At 38.8% G+C, this 23,255-nt stretch overlaps 2 protein-coding genes across 7 annotated transcripts in view; one reads left to right on the top strand and one right to left on the bottom strand.

Moving 5' to 3' along the window:
* The first annotated feature begins 1,213 nt into the window (after window positions 1–1,213).
* On the top strand, window positions 1,214–4,159 carry isca2 (iron-sulfur cluster assembly 2). Its single transcript, XM_063007424.1, has 4 exons — window positions 1,214–1,295; window positions 2,192–2,339; window positions 3,069–3,184; window positions 3,498–4,159. Exons 1-4 carry the CDS (start codon window positions 1,237–1,239, stop codon window positions 3,670–3,672), a joined length of 498 nt encoding a protein of 165 aa, XP_062863494.1. The 5' UTR covers window positions 1,214–1,236; the 3' UTR covers window positions 3,673–4,159.
* A 1,105-nt stretch (window positions 4,160–5,264) lies between these two features.
* eml5 (EMAP like 5) overlaps window positions 5,265–23,255 on the bottom strand; it is a 66,968-nt gene continuing 48,977 nt past the window's right edge. The window contains exons 22-44 of one of the 6 annotated variants that reach the window (XM_063007148.1): window positions 22,723–22,875; window positions 22,238–22,369; window positions 21,318–21,406; window positions 20,895–21,071; window positions 19,595–19,796; window positions 19,332–19,458; window positions 18,054–18,068; window positions 17,106–17,114; window positions 16,354–16,432; window positions 15,157–15,286; window positions 14,960–15,058; window positions 14,762–14,782; window positions 14,170–14,343; window positions 13,861–14,069; window positions 12,605–12,762; window positions 12,187–12,301; window positions 10,861–11,049; window positions 10,588–10,760; window positions 10,321–10,483; window positions 9,314–9,417; window positions 8,303–8,456; window positions 7,738–7,838; window positions 5,265–7,245 (exon numbers count right to left, since the gene is read on the bottom strand). In XM_063007148.1, the coding sequence (XP_062863218.1) occupies window positions 7,209–7,245; window positions 7,738–7,838; window positions 8,303–8,456; window positions 9,314–9,417; window positions 10,321–10,483; window positions 10,588–10,760; window positions 10,861–11,049; window positions 12,187–12,301; window positions 12,605–12,762; window positions 13,861–14,069; window positions 14,170–14,343; window positions 14,762–14,782; window positions 14,960–15,058; window positions 15,157–15,286; window positions 16,354–16,432; window positions 17,106–17,114; window positions 18,054–18,068; window positions 19,332–19,458; window positions 19,595–19,796; window positions 20,895–21,071; window positions 21,318–21,406; window positions 22,238–22,369; window positions 22,723–22,875 (2,810 nt within the window). In that variant the 3' untranslated portion in view covers window positions 5,265–7,208. The remainder of the gene's footprint in view (window positions 7,246–7,737; window positions 7,839–8,302; window positions 8,457–9,313; window positions 9,418–10,320; window positions 10,484–10,587; window positions 10,761–10,860; window positions 11,050–12,186; window positions 12,302–12,604; window positions 12,763–13,860; window positions 14,070–14,169; window positions 14,344–14,761; window positions 14,783–14,959; window positions 15,059–15,156; window positions 15,287–16,353; window positions 16,433–17,105; window positions 17,115–18,053; window positions 18,069–19,331; window positions 19,459–19,594; window positions 19,797–20,894; window positions 21,072–21,317; window positions 21,407–22,237; window positions 22,370–22,722; window positions 22,876–23,255) is intronic. The other 5 variants (XM_063007153.1, XM_063007149.1, XM_063007150.1 and 2 more) reach the window with 5 other exon arrangements.

The raw sequence follows: 23,255 nt of genomic DNA, 5'->3' as shown, positions 1-23,255 counted from the left end.
TGTCATGAATATTGGTAGAATTGAGACCTTAAATAGTTAGAATACAAAATTTACAGCTAAAACAGTTGTAGTTTGCATGTGCACATTATGGCACTGTTGAGAATTCAAAAATCAACTTTTTTGTGGTTGAATAATTACCTTCTTCGTCAAAACAATGGTCACCTTATGCTACCAGGATATTTGTCTGGGTGGTGAGATGTGATCCAATACCCACCATAACACTAAAACTTTTTACACCACAAAATAAATATTCTGACCTTCTGTATGTATATTTTACCCAGCAAATTGTGTTTTCAGTAGGAATAACAACAGCAGTGACATACAGTATGTGCCCTATACAAGTGTATGGAAATTTACCTTAACAGTAATAATTTGCAATTAGATTACAGATTAAGTAGTCGATTTTTTAAATACGGGATTTTTATTTATGTACAGTATACCCTTGAGTTACGAATGGTTTACCATACAAACATTTCGGGTTACGAACGATCTTTTTTAACTTAACGTACGAACAAATTTCGGATTACGAACAGAAATTCGCGAAACACGTGATGTCACAAACCAGTTCACTCCAACCGTCTCTCTCTCTCTCTCTCTCTCTATATATATATATATACAGTGAGCGAACATTTGGACAGCGGACGGTGTTTTTTCCTGTGTTTTCTTTATATTTTGTAAAATTCAATATTAAAATGTCCCCATAGAAGCTGCAGAGAAAGCTTAGTGTTGAAAAATTAAAAAATCTATTACATTTGTTGTTGTATAATTACTCCTGTCAGTAGCTGTCACTGTGTATCAGACAGAGGGGACAGTGAGTGAGAGAGAAGTAGGAATTCGGCTCAGTAAAGTATTCTTTCTTTCGTGCAATTACACCTATAAAATACAATACAATTGAAATAAAGAAGGAAATAATAGGTAAATATGAGAGTTATTGTTGTTTCTGATAGATACATTTTATAAAAAAAGAAGATGAAATTTATTATGGTATATAGTACAGCACACATACTGTACTGAAATGTGGTGTGTGTTTTATGTACAGTACTACTGTGTATTGTTTATTATTGTTTATTACAGTAATGTCTATTCTATAATTTAAAATTAAGGGAAGTCAAGGGTCCACTGTATTTTTAAAGTGTAACTTCTCCTACATTTTCCGACTACATTTAAACAATGTATGTGTCTGAATAGAGCAGGAAATACCTGGCAACCCGGAGTAGAGGCGCTACGGTTGTAGAAATGTCACTGGCTAGAGGATTGATAAGAGCGTTCAAAACAAACGCATTAAACCATATACAGTAGGTATTTCTGCAAATAGCAATATGAAATTATGTATTATTGTAAGTAGGTAGGAAATACAGAGCAATTTGTTGCGCGGTAATGGGGCTTTTTGGTGCTTGAGTTTAAATATTTTAAGCACTTAGCTGTGTTTTGCTAGCTAGCTAACAGGCTAGGCTAACGGTGCAGAGTAAAGGGCAGTTTGTAGTTTGGTTAAGGTTTAGCAGAGTCATTGCGAACACTCATTTAGTTTTATATATAATAAATAATTACAGTGTTGCTTTTTATCAAATTACATAACATTAATTATACTAGTCGATGTAAGAACACAGTGGTCCGCACGTAGTGTTTCACTTACTGTATATTCTAGACAAGGGGCAAATCGAGATTTGGACAGTGGAAGAAAACCCGATAGCCTGATAGTAAACCTACTCGACATGAGGATAAAATCTGACAGACATCGATCAGAGCCAGTGTTTCTGAATATAATCAGTCTCACTGTAATGCTGACCAGAATTAAACCTTTATTAATATTGAATAAAAGTTATTTAAGTTTGATAGCACCACCAGTCTCCTGTCCTTCCAGCAGTGTTAGCTGGTATATATTGGCTTTGAGTTGTTTTAATTAACTGTGTAAATTAGAACAAATTAGGACTTAAATGCAGGTACGCTATACATTCAAAGCTTTTAGTCTAGCTACTGTGATGTTACATTGATGTGAAGTAACAAAAACATGTTATTTGGTGGAATTAATAATATCTAGCTGCAGCTGTAAGTCAGCAACTCTTAACACACATTTTGCAGATTCTGCAGTGTTAGATTGCACATCTGTGAACAGTTGTATAATATTTCTATGCACTGTATAGATATCCATACTTTAATATGTGTATGTGACTAATTAATTCTTTATCCCCAGTGTGTCCTCGACAGCAGTGAGACCCTTGCAAGCATGTCCCACGTCCCCTTACGTCTCCACACTGCGCTATAACAGCAGCTCATCTCATGAGCACCAGACCTCTGGTTTTGCAGTTGATAAAGTTAATCTAAGTGATGCATGTGTAAAGGTTTGTACTTTCTTAATCTATATTGTCCTTTTCACATTTTGTAGCTATACAAGTACTGTCTGTAGCTCATCTGCTGCTTTGTTCAAATTGTCAGGGTTGGGTTCCCACACACAGCTGCTTCTGATCAGCTGCCAATGATGGGTTTCCACACATAGCTGTATTGGAGTCACACTAAGCTCCATGTGACTCTCCCTTAACCATGCTCCCCATGTTGCGCTGTCCCAGAGATCACAAAGCCTGTTTGACCTTACCATCCTCAAACATGGCCAGTTGTTCTTGTGTGGATGACTGACCAGGTTGGGGGCTTTGAACTTGCAAATTTGAACATTCCACAGTGGTGCTAGCAAACATTACTTCTGTAAAGTAATAATAAGCAAATTGTGGAATCAACACTGCAACATCCACTAAACTAATAAGCCTTTGATGTCTTTATTAGTCTCAACCCTAAATCTTTGGTTGGGTGAAACCTTAAGAGTCAAGCCCTCACATTCTGGCCACCTTCTATCTAATTGTTTTCCATACATACCACTGCTTTGGTTGATGGACTATTTTCACTAGGTTTTTGGACTTTTCTTTAATCATACAGTATACTGTATATAGCCTGAAATGCTTTTTACTTTTACAGATGGACTTAAAATGCCATTTTACTAATTTTCCTATTTTGGTTTATATTCTTATGCAAAAGTTTGGATACCTTGGACATACCTTGTTATTGTATTTACCCCACAGAGGCTCAAAGAGATCATGGAGCAGGGCGAGTATCTAAGGATACAAGTGGAGGGAGGAGGCTGCTCTGGCTTCCAGTACAAGTTCTCTGTGGACACTGTCAAAAACGAAGACGACAGGTAATATAATCACACATTCACTCACCAGCAAGAACGATAACAGAATAATATACATGTATATTAACTTAATATTACCCAATAGGTGCTTGGGTGTTGCAGCAGTGTTGGCTGTGGTGCAATTAGCTAGCCAGGCATCAACACAGACATGATTGGGGCATTAATGGGGGGGGGACATTTGATTGGCACCCTGTGCAGGGTATTCTTGCCTTGCACCCAGTGCCAGCATTAATCGAACAGAAATGGATTTTTGTTTTGGTTCACCTATGACTATGAAGATTTCATAATCATTGTTTGTGTCTCTGAATCTGTGCAGGGTTTTTGAACAGAATGGTGTTGGGGTGATCGTAGATGAGGACAGTCTGGAGTTTATGAAAGGATGTACGCTTGATTTCAGTCAGGAGCTCATACGTTCCTCCTTCCAGGTGCTAAGGAACCCACAAGCTGAACATGGCTGTTCTTGTGGCAGCTCTTTCTCTGTCAAAATTTGAGACTTGTATGTGCATCAAGATTATTTTCAGTGTGTCTGTTAGTGGTTTTCAGTCCTAGTTTCACATTTGTATTTATAATAAATAGAGGAAGTGATGATTTGAATCAGGTGTGCTTGAGAATGCAGAACATAAACCCACAATGCAGATGATGAGAATTACAGCATGATCCTCACAACATAATCAAAAGTCAGAAGATTACTGGTACAAGCACCACCACCAAGTTGCCACTTTTGAGCCTCTTAATCCTCAATTGTTTGAATTGTATTCAGTTATGATTGTAATAACACTATTGATGTGCAAACTGCTAAATGCCATAAATATAACTGAGCTGTATTAATTACAGAGCAGTTTGAAGAATTGTACTGTTTTACTCAGCATGCTTGGTGATTATTCCACATGGTTAATATTCTAGGAAATGCATGTAAACTGTACAGAAATTCTGTAAATATTATTCAATAATTAAAATAAATATTTATATTGTTTCAAATACTTTGTTGGAGATGAGTAGATGTAGATGAAAAAGCAGTATGATTAACCAGCTGCATTTCTAACTTACACAATCAAGACTTGAGCAAGTGCTGAAGCCATAAATGTGCTGTGTCCTCTTCAAAAAGCAAAAGAAACATGTTCTTAAGGGCTTTGCTCTGACTGTTGTGAAGATAAATTGATGATCATTCTTGAACAGTGATTCTATTTGATTAAATTATGGTGATTAACACAATTCCAGTCTTGCTGGCTTTCATTCTGATTAGATCAAAGATGTGACTGCCCCATTTGATTCATTGGCACGTTTTATCTCTGTGTAAAGTTTAAAGTTTTGATTGGAACTGGGGTGCATTCAGGGTTCAGCACAGCTTGGACTTTGGTTGTTATGCTGTCACAACTAATGATTTGTTTAAGCAGGAAAATTACCAATGGCACAACCTCCATCTGCATCCTTAGATACAGTAATTATCCTTCTCTATGATCCATTTAAACCTCTGTGGGGTGAATACAACACCAAAATATGACCACGGATTTACCAAGGGTGAAAGTTAGCTGTTATGTTTAGGTTTTAAGACTCCAAAGGCTGAAGAGGTGCAGCCCTGCATTATTAATTCACCATTCATTATTTTCTTTCATTCATTCATTTATCATCTAATTATTTATGGTCTCATTTTCTTCAGAGTTTGGACAGGTCCAAAACCTACCCAAAACACTGAGAATAAACCTTGGACAGAAAACCAATCTATTGTAAAGCATTACACACCCACCGTTCCACTTACACCCAGTGGCATGAAGCCAGTTCACTGTTTATAAGCAGTTACCATTTTTCAGAGGGCCATTGCAGACAGATAAAACATGCAGAACTCGCAAACACCCTGTAAATGAGACAACAATTTGCTCTTGGAGAAATTCTTGTAGGCAGGTCCCTTCTAGAAATATAATGTTATAAATATTTTATTAGTGCTCCCACTGTGGCTTCCTGAAGTCATAAAACCTTAGAAATGTCTTTGTTACATTCCAGGCTGATAAATTTCAATACCCTCATCTTCACATACCAAATGATAGAACTAATTATATACCAGTCATGGATTCATTTGTACACACATTTTTTAATCAAAGTTGATTTTTAAGAAAACATTTCACAAAAATATACAAATGAACGCCTTTACAATTAATATTTACATTGATTTCAGAAAATGAAAATATGCACTGAACATACCTTGCACTATTTTTCAGTATGACAGGAAATAAAATAGAAAACAGATTGCATGTTCTCTTCCGTTTGCTTGTATATTTCTCAGTTAAAACATTCCAGTAAAGTGATTTTAGATCTGATAATGGAAGAAAGGCTCTTTACATACTTAATCACTATGAGATATGATTTTTCAAAAAGGTTTCAGCAGCACGATGAGTAGCAATTTATACGATGCAACACTGCATCACTACATATCCTTTTCCCATTTATTTTAGAGACACTGAATAATCACCATCTGTTTAATAATTTGTTCTCAGACAAGGAACATCTACACTTAAACGGCACACTTACCTACACACAAGGACTTGCACACAGAAACCACGGGTACTGCTTAAAGCTAAAGATGCTACGGTTAATTATGCCACCTGCTTGTGTGAAGGTGTGGGGGGTATCTGAGGTCTGATGAGTGAATACCACAGTCAGAGACCACTGAAGAACCACAGTGAGCAGGTCATGTATACAGTGCATAGTATGCTTTGGCATGCTGATGTCCAAGAATATAACGACCGTGTTACATTCAGGGAGAAGGCCACAAGAGTTCTGTTATGCAATGAAAAAATTTACAAACCAAACAGATATATAAAACATGGTAATAACAGAAATTATCCAGACAAAACAAAAGAACTATTTAAACAGAGCGGTCCAACACACCTCAAAAAAGAAGAAGGGGGGTTTAAGGCTAATCTTGTTTTGCTTGCTACACATTTCTTAGTTCTTCTTACTGGAAGAAACATAACTCAATGAATAAATGACATAGACTTAAAAGGAAATAGGGATGCACCAATCAGATTTTTTTTCTAGTTTGATCAAATGTCAATATTAGAATTTTTCAATAAACATTAGGACTGTAATTTTTCTATTTTTTGTTATCACTGTTAACCCTATACAAAATCACTGCAATATCACTGTATTCAAATTATTTTCTTGTTTTTAATTGCTGCAAGTCTAACAAAAACTGTGCACCCTGTGTTATGATCGGTAAGTAGTTCTTACTGGCATGCTGATAGAGGACAGTTAAGAAATGATTTAGTAACCATTACTACCACAGCAAGCACAGGACAAAAGTAGAAGTTTAGACTTTAGTAACTAAATTTAAACTAAATTGTATTACATACATATTCAGACAAAACATCTGCCAAATATGAATTAATTTCCTTGTTTATATAGGTTGGTCAATCAAAAGTTAAATTCTCCGGGTGTATCCGTTTTATTTTCTGTCCTTTTCTATATACACACACACGAGTGTCTTTACACGGGCAAATGTACAAAAGCAAGAAATACTAATTGATTTTTCTTAAGTTAATTATTGGTTAAAGAGGTGGTGATAAAAGAAAATATTCACTTGGAATATTTTTTAAATATTACCAAATAACAGCTTACAATAACTTACAAAAAGGAGCAGCTAAAAGAAAGAACACAATTAAGTAATATAGAGTAAATTGGTGCATCCCTGATCTAAGCTGGAAGAGTAGTACAAACATGGTGGGAAGACATTTCCAGTGTGCCTGTTTGGAATCGTAAGACAATAAAGTAGGGTTCAGGCATGTGGAATGATGGAACAGGAGGCTCATTCAGATGTGTGCACCTGGTTGTAGAAATGTTAGACTGGAACCCCTGTTAGGAGCACCGGCCACTCGCTCTTTCTCTTCATGCATAGATTTTCTCTCCTTCTTCAGTAAAACCACACTGGACTGAGTTGTAGAAGCCCAGATGCTGCATGTTCCTCCAGTCTTATGATAACTTTAAGGTAGACTGGATTTCAAAGTGTGCGTGTGTGTGTGTGTGTGTATGTGTGTCAGTGTGGAACATGGACACACTTCCACACAAACAGGCTGTGAAACAAAACAGAGGACATATATGATATTAAAACCTCAGAACATCATTGTATTTGGCTATTATATATAAGAATACAGTGCCTAGATTTTTATTTACAAGAAAAAATACCTAAGTGAATTTTCTGACAAAAACTAAACAACAGTTTATCAACAAAAAAAAATTTCCGTGGGGAAGTCTTGTACCCAGACCTGCCAACTTCAGAAATCTTGAGATCTGAGCTCTGAAACTAGTTAGTGTTTCAAATATGCAAATATATAGGAAAAAATTTTTTCATAGCACTGTATGAAAATTATTTTAACATAAGACCAAAACTACACATTTTGTTGTGAAATTAAAACTGGAATGCAGCACTGCTATTGTTCTTTAATTGACCACTATAATGAAGGGAAGCTTTGTATTTCAAAAACTCTATTGTCCAAACAAACAGAAGTAAAACTGTCTAACAGAAGTAACACACAGCAGTGACAAGAACACAGCACTGACAGTACCTTCTGTCGTCGCCTCCAGCGCTGATGACGAAGCGGTCTCCATTAGTGAAGCGGATGTTGGTAACATGGGCTGAGTGGCCCATAAAACGCTTGTGTTTGGCCTGAGAAAACACAGAAGCTGTTAAGAAGCATCCATTTCACATTTACAGAAAGGTGCAGTGTGTGTTGAAAGTACTATAGGATAGGATGGTAGCATCTTAAACACCCTCCTTTCCATTTATAGCTGTATTTTAGCTAGGTACTTTAGCTATGCCTGCTTAGGTTGGTGTCATTATTATTATTATTATTATTATTTTTACTTTAATCAAGCAAGGAAAATACATTGTAGCATTTTCCTTGATGTATGTTACAGCTCTATGTTTAAGTCCCAATTGGCTTTTGGATTCACATGTGTCAAAAGGGGGCATGTCTGCAATATTCTATGACCATCATGGGTGTTGTGCATAAGGCAGATATTGACAATGCAATGGGATAGAATTGAAGAAAAAAAACTGTAATTACTGGCACAATTATTATTAACATGCTTTGCATAATTTCACAAAAAGCCTAGACAGAATATACTTACAAATTTATCTGGACATGGAAAGTCGAACAGCTTCACCATTCCAAAGTCGTCACCCGTGACGATGTTGATGCCAGAATGGGAGACGCAGGCACATGTTACATCAGCTTTATCTGTGTTGCGGGACCAGATTCCTACCACCTCATCCCCAAGCACACTGCGCACACAATCACTAATAAATTAAGACAAGTATTTGATATTACACAAATTGTTTTATTTGCTGAAATAATTCTGCAATAATTACAAAGGCAGGTGGGAAAAGATTTTATGTTACCACTGGAAATGCTGATTTAAAACAGTAAGTAAATATAAATGCCTGAACTGAATTAAACTACAAGTTTTTATTTGTTCTAGACTAAGCTTTTAACCAGATTAAAGAGAGAATAAAACATGATGTAAAACATAAGAGCTATTGTGGTTAGAATTAGTATTTTTTTTATTTAGAGGGGGTGGGTTTAGTGGTGTAGCATACCTTAGAAAGTCTGGTACATGGACACTGCTATTATTGGATCACAGGCACATTTTTGCCTCATTTACAATAAGGAAATATCACAACTCACCATGCTAGAACTGCTGATTTACTATGTTCTTATCTTTTCCCTCATACCATATGTGATACAGACTTGTATTGTTTTCATGACAGCTTAAACAATAAAAATTCCTATCTTTTCCTAAACCCTTTTGTCTGCTACAGCGATTCCACCGGCCTGTGGAGAATGGGAAAGAGGGTGCTTGGATGGTGCATTGGTAAAACACACTAGCGCGGAGATCTCAAGCTCCCGAGTTCAAATCTCAGCTCTGATATTAGTCGGCTGGGCTCCCACACAGACAATAGGTGAAACACGGATCCTTGTCACAAAGCAATTACAACATCTGCTGACTGGTTGAGGCACCTGCACAGGGACTGATCACGGATGGCAGTGCATGGCTCTCAGCCACTTTGTGTCAAGATTTCCCTCCCAGACATGGATACAGCAATGTGAAATCTTAATGATGCAGATTAATGCGAGTTACCTTGTCCATGTGGCCCAGGTGATTCTGTCTATGACTGCCTGTTCTGTGATCTGCTTTCCAGAAGGCACTTCATACACCAGGCGTTTATAAGCACCAGTGGACAACTGCAGGGAGCAATTCAGAAACATAACATGGATACATAGCAAATAAGTAGATTATAAATGCATCCTAAAAATGTTTTAGTTTGGTTAGGAAATCATTTTGGTTGCACAGCTGCACAAACTGAAATTGGAACAAATTGGGCGTTTGGGTAGCACAGGAGTCTATTACTCTAGCACACCACTGCTGAGACCTGGTTCGAATCCCAGCAGTGCCAGGTGTCCACACAGACATGATTAATTATGATTGAAAGGGCGGATGGTCAAAGCCCTTTGGCTCTGCATGTCCATGATCACCAGTCTTCCTCAGGGCAGGCATGTGCAAATACTCAGACAACAGAATACATGTGTATAAACGAGAGGGAGACTGGCGAAAGATTCAGAAGTTGAGGTAATAAAAATGGACAAGTTTAAATACTTGAGGTTGAGTAATGGAGAGAGTGTTAGAGAGATAAAGCAGGCAGGGTGGGGAGGGTGGCATAGAGTGGCAGGAGTGATTTGTGACAGAAGAGAATCTACCAGAGTGAAGGTTATAGTTTACAAGGCAACAGTGAGGCCTGCTATGTTATACGGTTCGGAAAAGTTGGCACTGACTTGAAGACAGAAGAGCAAGCTGGAGTGACGAGGATGTTCAAGATTAGGAAGAAGTTTATTAGAGGGACAGAGGAGAGATTGAAATGGTTTGGGCATGTGCAGAGAAGGGATGAGAGTTGTCAGGAGAAGGTGCTGAGAACAAAACTGCCAGGCAGAAGGAGGAAAAGAAAGGCAAAGAGGAAGTTTATGGATGCGTTAAGGGATGACATGAAGGTAGTTGGTGTGACAGAGGAGCATGTTCAGCTGACAGCTCAAGCTACTTCATGTTTTATGCTTTTCAAGGTAACACACACACACGCACACACATGCACACACCTGTATGTAGCAGCTGTCAGCAGAGAAGTCCATCTGAATCACAAAGCTTGGGATATCTCTGCAGCAGTTAATGCGGTTTAGTTGTGGACCCAGCATCAGATCATAGAAGTCCACAGCATTCTCACTCGAGCCCACAGCAAGGTAACGTGAATCTGGACTGAACCTTTTCAACAGGATTACAAGTTTGCATAGGTCAAACTTGTTCCCTAATACATCTGCATGTTGCCTGTTAATTTTTTGTGTGTGTTAAAAGAGCTGCTATCTAACCTGATATCCTGGACGGGGGAGCGACGATCTCTCTTCTTACCCCAAATTTTCAGTGAGCTGACAAGGAGGATGATGAACTCTCCATTTTTCATTCCGATTGCTACCATGTCCCCTTGAGGACTGTAGCTCACTGCGTGTGCAGGGTGGCCCAGGTTCACCTTATTTAGCATCTTCTGTTTTTGGCATACAAGAGTGCAACAGTGTATTATCATCATCAGACATTTCACTCTTTAACTGTTTGGTACTTTGTGTGTATGAATCTGAAAATGTTACCCTTTCTGGAATGTCCCACAGTCGTACTGTGCCATCCTCTGCAGCAGACAGGAAGACATCTCGTGTAGGGTGAACCCCCAGTCCCCAGATGGGGCCGTCCATATGGCCGTTCACCAAAATGTTACAAGCTGCATTCTTTTCCCCTACCTCGATGATCTCAGCATTCCGGGTGCCAACCAAGATCTTACCCTAAACAAGAGTAAAAAATAGCAAATGGATTCTAAAATGAACTACTGGATTAAATACAAACGGTGTGGCTGGCGCAGTGGTCTATTATGCTGTTTGGCTTCTACACAAACACAACTGGCTATGTCTAAGTGGGGAATAGCTGAACCCTATCCAGAGTATCCCTGCCTTGCCTTTAGTGTTTTCCAAAGGAACCGGGCCTGCCATAACCACGACCAGGATAAAGTGGTGATGACAATGACATGTAATTTATTTAGAGAGTGGACTGTTGATCACTCACATATTTTAACCACTGAAGTTAAAAGTGAAGATTAAAAAGTTGGTGCAGCAAAATGTGTGGGTGGTGTACAGCTCCAAAGTCCTGGGAAACTAGGTTTGATTCTGGCATCCAGAATGTTTTCCTTTTATACGAATACGAATACGAATCCTTTATTGTCATTGCACATTGTACTTGTACACTTGCACAATGAAAATGGAATACAACCCCCCCCCCCCCCCCCCCAGTGCAAGGGGGAAAAAAACAGCAAACAATAAAAGTACTATATACAAATTTAAATATAAAAATATAAAACAGCACTCAAACAAAACAGAACCGAAGCTATTGCACATGTCCTATTAAAATTAAATTAGAAGTTGCACATGTCCCATTAAAGTGAAATGAAGTGAAATTGCACAATACTCATTGAATGACGCATGTTGTGTCACATGTTTGTGTTTAACAGAGCTATGGTCCTAGTCTCTTAGTCTATTAGTCCTTGTTTTGATTTGCCTGTACCGTCTACCCGAGGGCAGAAGTTCGAACATTCGGTACCCTGGGTGTGTACTGTCTTTTTTAATTTTGTGTGCCCTAATTTTGTCTGAGTGGGTTGCTCTCCAGGGAAAACTATTTCCTTGGACTTCCAAAAATATGAGGCTCTAAACTATAAACTGCCCCTAGGTAGTTAGGCAGTGACCAACTGATTGGGTAAATGCTTTCCTGAGATGGATTGTTACCCTGCGTGTAGGTTGTGTTCCAACCTTTCATCCAGAGTAAGCACTGGAGCCAGCGCGGCTATGGTCAGGATGAAGAGGTTAGTGAAGATGAATGAATGAAGAAAAAGCTTTACTTTAATATTATGAAGTGCAGAGTGAGTGGTGTACCTTTCCCCTGCAGACAGAGCGCACGCAGTCGATGATTTGACCAGTCTCCAGTCTGAAAGCCCGGCAGCGCTTCAGCTCCTGATCCCACAGTTTTAGCGCACCTCCCTCCTTAGACCTGCAGGGGGCAGCACGCACACACACGCACACACACACACACACACACACACACACACACACACACACACACACACACACACACACACACACACACACACACACACACACACACACACAGGAATAAGCGCGTTTACTGTATTTGTTTAGTAGGACTAGTCTTTCAGTAATAAGTATGTTGCAGGAGTTTTGGTGTAGTAATGGCATTTAAAAAGCTTTGCAGGACATAAGATTATCTGTACACAATCATTCCAGACATCACAATAGCTTCCAGAATATTAAATGAAACAGGAAGGTCACTCACGGTCGTTCCTTTCCACCTGTGACAATGAGGCCATCTCGCAGGGTGGTGTACATGGTGAAAACAGGACCAGTGTGTGCCTTGGCCACAATTCGCACTAGAATGTGTTCCTTCCATACACACACATCTCCACTTATGGTACCTGTAAATGTCAAGTTATTCTGAAAAGAAAACAAACCTGCACTAATCTAGTGACCTCTAAGAGACAGAGACAGAACACAATACAAGCATGGCATATTTCAAAACAGTTCATTCAGTAGCATAAGTAAAACAGGAATGAAATTACTCACATAAAATTCATTGCAAAATGAAATGTAATCAAGTTTTTTAAATCACAACAAATTCACTCCAGCACTGATTTATAGTGTGTGAGTGTGTGTGTGAAAATCTGCAGACACCCACAAAACATATGCTATCACATCAGTAACCAAAAAGGTCCACAGAAAAATAAAAATAATTGCCTGTTTTGAACGTTTGAAGCAAACTTCGGAATCTGAGCAAATAAATGAGCTTAGCAACCATAATTTTCACAAATATTAAAGTCATTCCCATCATAGCAATTGTGGTTGTGAACTATTTCCAGACAGGTACTAATTTGATGCACAATTTGCACACTTATTTTGTAAATATCTTAAATAAGTTGAATTATTTTATGCAATCCTATTAGTTAAACTCATTATAATGGACACAGTGGGACAGTGGTAGCCTAGTGGGTAGGGCTATCAACCGGAAGATTGGCGGTTCAAATCCAGGCTCTGCTATGCAGCCACATTTGGGTCCTTGAGCAAGGCCCTTAACCCTCTCTGCTCCAGGGGCCCCATACGATGGCTGACCCTGCGCTCTGACCCCAGCTTCCAAACAAGCTGGGATATGCAAAGAAAGAATTTCATTGTACTGTATATGTAAATGTATATATGACAAAGTATATCTTCTTCTCTATAAAAGCACAAAGCACATACCCATCAGACTTTTTGCTAATTTAACAAAGATATGTACAGTATATAACAATGTAAATAATAGCCTAAAATTTTGAAATTTTAAACATGTTAAAATATTATTACTAGGCATTTTTGCAGGGTTTTTTATATTCTTTTTTGTCTGGTCTATGTTTTAAATTCAGATATTTAAATATACTTTTTTTAATGTGTGTTACTATTTATTTTGAACCCTAGTGAATTACTATAATCAAAAACAGCAATGTATTTTATATCAAACAAGGAGAAAACTACCTGTGTTTAAGAAAAAAGAGATATACTTACAGCTCCGAACGCCACAGAGAGCATGGTCTGCATGCGGGCATCCTCAATAGAGCTGAGCACTCCTTTCTTGCTAAGAAGAGCCCTTCCAGCCAGCGTCCAGAAGCGCACATGCTTTATGCCCACTGAAACAAACTGAGTGTCCGAGTCCGGCCTGAACTCTGCAACAAAGATCCGCTGTGTGTGGCCTGAGCGACTGGCCACTTTGGCACCTTGGCAAGATGAACAAAACAGGTGATGCTGTAAGTAAAGCTTACAAAATAGCATTCTACACAATGCGAAAGATAAAACGCAGAATAAAGGATAAGGTACCTTCCTGCCACTTCCAGATGGTGATAGTATGCTCAGGGTCCAGACCCACAGACAAGAGCAGCTTGCCAGTGGCACTAAAGCTGACTGAGCACACACCCCGAGAGTGGTAGCAGCGCAGTACAGACAATGTCTGCTTGTTCATGGCATCCCACACATGAATAGATGGGCAGGTGGCTAAGAAGCATATTACAAATTTGGTTTACAAAATGAAAAATATTTATCCAAAACCTGTGTGCAATACACAATTCAAAAAAGTTGGGACAGTAGCAAAAACAGACAGCAACAATTTGTAAATCCTTATTGACCTGTATTCAATTTAAAACAGTACAAAGACAAGATCTTTTCATTTTATTTTTATCAACTAATTCATCCAGGTCTGGGCTGCAGGGGGTCCGGTTCAACTGGGAAACACTAGGTGTAATAGCAGGGCATTAAGTCACTGCAGGGTTTAAGCTATCCACTATAAATATAAATACATTTACATAACGTTAGCTCTAATGCCTCTATATTATTAAACTTTCATTGCAACATGCCGTAAATCCTAACTGGGGATCTAGGAAAATCAGTATGTAGAATGGACATGATCTCTCACCTGACATGTCACCAGCATCACCTGTGCAAAAACACAAAGAGATTAAATATTGTGTATAAACCTTGCAAATAGTGGAGAAATTAAAGTAGCAGTGGAAGCGGTTTGAAGAATGATACACATGATATGTAATAGTAGCTCATTTTAACAACAATAACAGTGGAAAACTAATAAAAGGCAGTTCACGTCTCACAAACATACCTACTTGGCCAGTTGCCACAACGTTGGGGAATTTGGGGTGTTGATTAATGGTGAGGCACAGAATGTCATCACTATGCTCCACATAGAAACTCTGGCATGCTGGAAGCACACACAGAGAGCACACTCAGCATACACACAAATCCCAGGCAGAACCTGTAATCTGGCTTTGTCTTCTACTAGACGTGGAAGAGTTGTACCTGTCGTTAAATTAAAAACAATTCCAACTGAAGCCGTGTGATAGATGATATCCGCCCCCTCGTTCAGGTAATGCACGTTGTTTCGGCAGTCGTTGCCCCGGTAACCAAACACCAGCTCTAGCACCAGGTCCTGTGGGAAGAGTCAAACTGGGGTTATAGACAGAGGTTATCTCCATGGTGATGGCAGAGAGGTTAAAGGACTCGATATCAGAATGAGAAAAGACAGGCGGAGAAAAACTGCTCCAATTAAATAAAGCAAGGTTAACAAGAAGAGTGAGGCTAATGGCTGTCCCTCATGGCTGCGTGTCTGGATACCGCGTCTAGCACAAACTAGCCTCAAAAGCTTTTTGGCTTTTAAACCAGATTTGATTAGAGATGCACCAGCACAGAACATTGGTAAATTTGATTTCATTAAATTTTTACCCATGCAGGGTCATGGCGAGTCCAGGAAACACTGGGTGTAAGGCAGGAATACCCTAGACAGGCTGCCAATCCATCATAGAGTATCAGTCAAACCCTCAAGCCACAACAAATTTATGGCATTTAGCAGACCCTTTTATCCAGATTGAGGATTAAGGGCCCTGCTCAGGGGCCTAACAGTGGCAACTGGGTGGTAGTGGGGCTCGTACTGGCAACCCCCAGTATATTAATTGCTAAGCTACCAACACTCACGGACATAGCCAATCATGTCTGTGTAGACGCCCAGCCAGCTAAATAGCATTGCTGAGATTTAAACCCATAACATATGGCTGCGTCACCCAAGCACATCTACCAAGAATGATATTTAAATAAAGAATATTCAAATTTAATTTTGTATTGAAAATTAAGTTTGTATTGAATAGCCCTTTAAATTGTGACTGTTTATTATAGTTTAGGTTTGTACCCTTGTTCCAGTAAATGCTTAAAAAGTTTTGTGTTTATCAGTCATATTCCCAAAACTGTTGCCGCATAGTTTTGGTCTTAACGTCATTCAACACCTTATCAGACAACATCTGGCTGTATTTACTAAAGATCTCAGAGATGAATGAAGGAGAACATGTGGAAAATCATTATAAATGAGCTGATGTTGCAGCACAAGAGAAACTAAATTCACATGATTGTTAATGCTTTTATAATGTCCTGTTTAAAATGTCATGTGTAAAGGTATGCATACTTTTGCCTATGCCATGTAGGTGTGTTGTTTTTAAAGTTGCTTACCTCAATGGGCCTTTTCTTCTTGCCTACATTGTTGGTTTGCAGTTTTTCTGGTACTGGTAAAGCCCTGCTCACTGGGGGTCTGTGAGCAATTCAAGCATAAATATACAGGTAAATGCAGGACATGGAAACTGTCCTCAACAATTTCAGTGAAAGAAAAGAACATGAATTACACCACAGGACAGAGGTTCTCAACCTTTTATGGCCAGTGACCCTATTTTAACAAATACAAATTGTCCATCACAACCCTAGTTTTTTAATACCATGTAACAAAGTGGCGCATATTTTACTAAATGTTAGCTAGGGGAACATGAATAAATGGTCTTAATTAATCAAAAAGCTAGGTTATTCACAAGAGTAAATTACACTACCCAATTACCACTAGGATCCAGGGTTGAATCCTCATTGATGCTATAGGCTTATTGGTGGTCTACAATCAGAAATAATTGGCCAAGTCTGGTTGTGGGGGTGACCGAGGCCCCACGATGGATTAACTTCCTGCGCTCAGTGATTTCAGGGAAGCCAGACCCACCACAACACGGGTCAGGATAAACCGGTAAAAAAGATTTATCAGTTTAGATGACCCCATGTGGGATTTTGACTCTGAGGTTAAAAATCACTGCCAATGCGTATTGACTGGAAGATCATTGTTTGGTATGAATATTTCACAAATATTATAGTAAAATAAAATTAAAGTTCAGAACTATGTAGGCTATATGTAGAGAGTATAGAGTGTATTGAATGAGATAGCTTACCTCGAGCCTCTTCATGAAAGCATTGACAGAGGAACAGAAAACATTAGAACCAGTGTGTTTCAATAAGCTGTCAGTCAAGTGAATCAGGTCGAAATGACAACACTGAGAACACAAGATACACAACACAAAGCGCAGCACCTATAACTAACAGCAATGATTATGCAAGTGAAGTGTGTGTGGCCTAAATCAACTCACAATGGCTCACAGCTGGCAACACAAAAGTGGAAATAAAAACTATTTATACTCACAAGAACATTATGCAAAGTCTTAAGCAATTAAAGCTTGTGCATAGTTTCCAAAGCAACAACATTTCAGAGAGGTAATGAAAGATGTGTTTTCTGTGACTGCATCCTGAATAACAAAATAGGTGACAATACATTGTCTTTAGGTGGTATTTTTTCTTATATTCTTTTACACCTGCCAATGGCAAGTTCTTACAAAGAGCCCTAACATTCACTTGTGACTTAACCAGACAGTATGAGTCGCTGCTGCATCTGCAAGGAGGTAAAAAACCCCTCAATTGCTTAGATTGTATAGTACAGTACAGTACTGTAAGTCGCTTTGGATAAAAGCGTCTGCTAAATGCTGAAAATGTAAATGTAAAATATATATATAGTGATCTAAAGGTTGCCGGTTCAAGCCCCACCACTGCCAGGTTGCAACTGCTGGGCACTTGAGCAAGGCCCTTAACCCTCAATTGCTTAGATTGTGTACTGTCACAACTGTAAGTCGCTTTGGATAAAAGCGTCTGCTAAATGCCGAAAATGTAAATGTAATGTTCTTTCAAAACAATAAGTGAAATGCTGATTGATCTTGCACTTTTTTGATAAAAAGGTTGGAAAAGGGTGAATTGAATGAAAACAGTGCTTTTATGTTGTTTCTTCACAGATGTACAAGAAGCATAAGCGAGGCACTTTTTTGTCTTAAGCAGCACAATGTTCCTCTTACCTCACTACCCCCTGTCTTCAGAAGGTGACAATGAAGAGTGCAAAGAGAGACAGACACAGAAGTGAGAACGAGAGGAAAAGAAAGACACCAAGATGCTGTATAACCTAAAGCCAAAATGCTCCACATACAGCACCACCATTCTGGGTCTATTTCCCAAAAATACTCCTATTTTTTCATTCAGATTTTCAGAGAGTATATTCCTATTAAGACAATAAAAGAACCCTATAGTATAGGACACACTTTATTGCAGACAGTAAAGAATTTTCCAGTGCAGCTGGTCAATTTTAGGGAGTGGAGACTTTCGAGGTTTTAATGGTTGTGTTAAAGATGTACTTCTGCTTATGTTATGATTGCTGGATGAGAATGATCAATAAGTGGAGTTCTTTTTGTTCAGTACTCAAGATTTTCTGTAAGACCTTTAGGGGTGCAGCAATCCAATGCTTATTATTAGTAAAATCAGAATATATTATTTTAAACTTCTGCCATGTTTTGTGTGTAAATTTGTGACAAAACACATATCTTGTATGTGCATATAGTATAGTAGGCATTCTAAGTCTGCTGCTATTATATATGTAATGTTTGACATATTACAACAAAGCATGCACAGAGCAAGCCGCATTCAGATGAGATTAGTTTTTCAGCAAGATATATGCAAAGCACGTTTCACACATCTCATCTTTGATAAAACTGTTTGTATCGAGGCACTAACACACCACTGGGTGTCTGGGTGTTCAAATTTACAAGTTCAAATCTCAGCACCCACTTAACACAGGGCATCCACACAAACACAACTGGTGGGTGTATGGAGTGTATGGGGATCACATGGACTCTATATGTGATACGACTCAGTGTGGGAACCCAACAGTGGCAGGTAATAAGACAGGGTTACATGAGGTGGAGGAGAAATGTGATCAGACCAGGGGCTGTGCAAGTGGCAACGGATTTACAATCAGGAATCGGAAAGGACTAGAAGGGAAAAATCCAGGAAAAACCCAAAACTTGTATTAATTAAAGTGGGACAGCAAAATTCTACCAGCACAACTGATACGCTTGTATTCTACCTAAAGATAGATATTAATACAAACAGGGCTGAACTAATATTAACAGTATAATACTTTCAGATCGGTTCTATGAAACTATGAGGTGCAGTGTTTACAGCTTTATTTCATTAAACTGCAACTAGGCCCAGATAGGGGAATGAGTAATTGTCATTGCCTTGTTAAGGGCATATTCCCACCAGGTTCAGGGTAGGTTTTTAAAAGGTTACTCAGAACATACCTTTCATCTACAGAAAGCTCTTTTTGCTGTAAGTGGGGCTTGACCCCTGCCATGGGGCGCATGTTGGTAGATAAGGCCTTAATTACATAGCTGATCTCATTCTCCCGAGTCACATCACTATCGTACCCTGCAAGCAGAAAAAGACAAGGAGCGAAAGATGGGATGACATCTTTTAGAATGAACAAATCCAAAACTTAGAAATAATATAGTTTAGATTAAATGGATTGTATAGGTATTACATGTGTTTAAAGCACTTTTCTTACCCCCATCTTCCTCGCTCTCAATGTCGGATTCCTCACTATCACACTGGCGCACCTCTCGGCACCCTTCAGTGTCATGGCTCCAAATCATCAGAGATGTATCGGCTCCGCCCACTGACACCAGCAGAGAGTCATCGTGCGTCCAAAGCACGTTGGTCACATGGGTGCTGTGGGCCACGTACCGCTTGAACTTAGCGTGCTTTCCCTGATTTAAAATACAAGTAATAATAATTTGCATTGGTTTTCTTTTTCCTTACACATCATTTTTTTATCAGCTTAGTAGCTGCCAATTTTTTCTTGTTGCAATGCCTTCCTCCACCCCCTCCACATACACATACCCTGCAGTAGATAAAAAAATATGAACTACTACAGCACTACGTGTAAATCCAATTTAACTTCTACTACTTCTACACACTTCTACTACTGTCTGCATATGATTCCCGTGGTGATGTAAATAATTGTACACAGCAGAATGGTTCGAATGTGGGTAAAAAAAAAATACACAGAATGCACAAGTGGCAGTATTTTTAGAATTTGGATTGAAAAAATATATCATTAAAATGCAAAAAAAGGTCAAATCTGTAACAGGTGAACTTAATAATTCAAAAGACCGCTTTTCAACATTGACAAAAAGAGAAAAAAAGTGCGTTTTACTGCTTTTTATATTAAGGGGTGCTCAAGAGGCACTAGCCCACTACCACTGAGATCCAGGGTTCAAATCAAGTGGTTCCAGGGGTTCGTTCAAGTGCTGCTATCGGCCAGTCAGGTGTCTACATAGACATGACTGGATGTGTCTGATGGTCTAACCACCTAGCCATTGGGAGGTGCACTTGTGAGTGCACTCTCAGTGCTGGTCTCAAGCCCAGTTAAAAATAGAAGGGCAGAATCAGAAAGTGCATTCGACATAAAAACTGTGCAGAGTGAGGTATATGGTGACCCCTAAATATGAAAGCAACCAAAAAAAAGGGAAAGAAAATGTATTAGTGCCATTTTTAGGTGCTCAGGGCTTTTGTTCTATGATATCTGGACGCGTATGAGTACAACAAGACGTATTCTAACATATAAGAATAAAAAAATGAGAGGAGGTAGAGATAGGTAAAAGTCCATAGAAAAAGTTGAGGATAATAGAAACAGGGGAATTAAAACTAACAAAATTACATATGTTTTCAATTAAGGTTGTCTTCACTTTATTTCGAACTGTACTGAGACCCTAGAGCTCAAATTGTCCTTGGTGGTGGGTTAGCGTAGTAGATTTCTGTGCCACATCAGAAGCCAAATCCTAATAAGCTTATTTCACTCTTACCTTAACAGGATACCTGAAGAGCTTTATATATCCAAGATCATCGCCTGTTGCCAGCAGCTGCCTGTCGTTGCTAAGACATGAGCTAATGACATCTGTAACCTCACTGACCACTGGCCAGATGCCCTCACAGGAGCTTCCTAACACACATGTCCATGTGCTCCACTCAATCTTCTCCACCTAAATAGGGGCAGAGCACAGAGGCTAAGCTAAAGAGCTTCATCACAGTAAGTGTGGTGTTTGTAATAATTGAATAAACTATTGGTCTTTATTGTGGCCCAATTCCTTGTCTCCAAATTTAGACCCAATGCAAAATGAAAAGTGGGCCATGTTTGTGCCCTTATAAGTGCTCTTTCTTCTGGCAGAGAGATTATAAGGGCAAGTCTCGTTAATAACGGTAATGCCACAACACTGAGCAGCCCTCACCTCTGCGGCAGGAATGCTTTGCTTCTTCCCACGAGGAGCCTCAAAAAATAGCTGCTCCTTAGACACAGTGTTGACCTGCAAAAGCTTCCCTGATGATTAAAAAGGTACAGAAAACTAATTAAGGTAATGACTAACTGAGGCTTGTTTCTGTAAAAAAAAACATGCAAAATAAATGAGTAAGCTACATAACAGTTTCTATCAAGGACTGTGTTTTAAAACAATACACAACTTGTTACCCCTCTTACCCTTTTCCTATATTTTTCCCCCCTTTATCTATATCTATATTATATAGTCCTCAACTCTGAATCCGCTGCTGCTTGCACAACCCCCAATCTAATCAAGGAGAGCCAGATCACCACAAACCCTATCCAACACTTGTTCAATCTCCGGCACTTCATATAACCAGACAGCATTGAGTTCCCACAGAGAGACACGCTAAGCTCCATGTGACCCCCCTACACTCCCGCAGGTGCCCGGACAAGTCCTAAAGATCGCATATTTTGGCGGCAGCGGGAGGCAACCCCGTCCGACCTCCCCTTCTTCAGGCATGGCCAACTGTATTAGTGTGGAGGACTGGGCAGTTTAAACAACAATTTATACTGTATTTGTGACATTTTTATTAAATACAAACTTGGCAGTGTTAACAAACAAAATCTGCATTCACGATGTTATTCAAATACTTTTTGCACTTTTATTATTATAAATTATAATTTAAGGAATTATTATTAACTAATAACCCACATTAAATTAGCTATTAGTCTGTTTAAGCTATATATAATTCTAATACTTAATGTAGTGTGTAATACATAACAGAAAGTTATAATTAGGTTTTGATAATGATACTGCACAACCTGTTGTGATTAGGCCATAACCCCCCATAATGACTTTTTGGCACATGGCCTCGTCATATTTTGTCGTACCTCTTTTGTCCCAGTCCAGGTGGCTAATGTAATTCATTGAGCCTTTGCATACACCCACTCTCTTGCTGCTCATCAGGTTGTATATATCCACAAAGCTGTCAGCCGAGGCCACTGCCAAATATTTTCCTGCACCTGCAAAAATTGGACCCATTTATCAGCTCTTTCATTCACACTTTACTCATAATTCATCAACAGCCTTTTTATTTTTACGACAAAATATTTCTGCCTAATTACATTAGCATAAAGAATGTACAATATCTAAATGAAATACGTAATGTGACATTTTCTCAAGCTAAATTATTTATGTCCTCGAAAAAAGCATCTTTTTGCAGTGCTTCTTTTCAAACCTTATCTGGTCTTATTACTTATAATAATCTTGCAGTTGTAACAGCTTGACAAATTTCAATCCCTGAAAACACGGTCTGTGGCTGAAGCAAAAATAGTCTCTGTACTCTTGACGTGTCTGCTTTTTCAAGCTGACTTACCAGGGGAAAAGCGGATACTGGAGATGATGTCCTTGCGGTGGTGAAATGAAACCAGGTCCTCTAGAGTGTCTGCATTTACAATAAGGAAGCTGCCATCGTTCAACCCAACTGCCAAAGCCTTGCCATCCGGAGAGAAACAGCAGCAGCGACCACCTACAATTATGCCAGTCATATTTACAGCAATACGTCTACATGCAAGTCACATTCTCTAATAACATTATACAAGAGCTGCTTATTTGTTGCAAAAATTCTGTGTTTACCAATTAGCATTTTTTTCCACAGATTGTAAAATACAAATGTGTTTGTTTAGTCCTGACTACACACTTGTTGGTTGTTAGTGGCAATTATTTTAAAGGGTTCTTCAAAAAGTTTCCACACTTTTTAAACTCTATTTATTAAGAATTTCAAAAACAAATGACTTTTCTACAGTCACCTTCCAATACATTTTTGTTTTTGAAATTCTTAATAAATAGAGTTGCGGAAAGAGCAACCCTTGTGTAATGTGCAAATCTCTGTTTTAATAGTCGTAATAA

Source organism: Trichomycterus rosablanca, chromosome 13 (genome assembly GCF_030014385.1).
Source record: "Trichomycterus rosablanca isolate fTriRos1 chromosome 13, fTriRos1.hap1, whole genome shotgun sequence".
In the NCBI taxonomy this organism is placed as follows: domain Eukaryota; kingdom Metazoa; phylum Chordata; class Actinopteri; order Siluriformes; family Trichomycteridae; genus Trichomycterus; species Trichomycterus rosablanca.
Note: the sequence above shows the minus strand (reverse complement) of the source record. Positions and strands in the feature narration are given on the sequence as shown.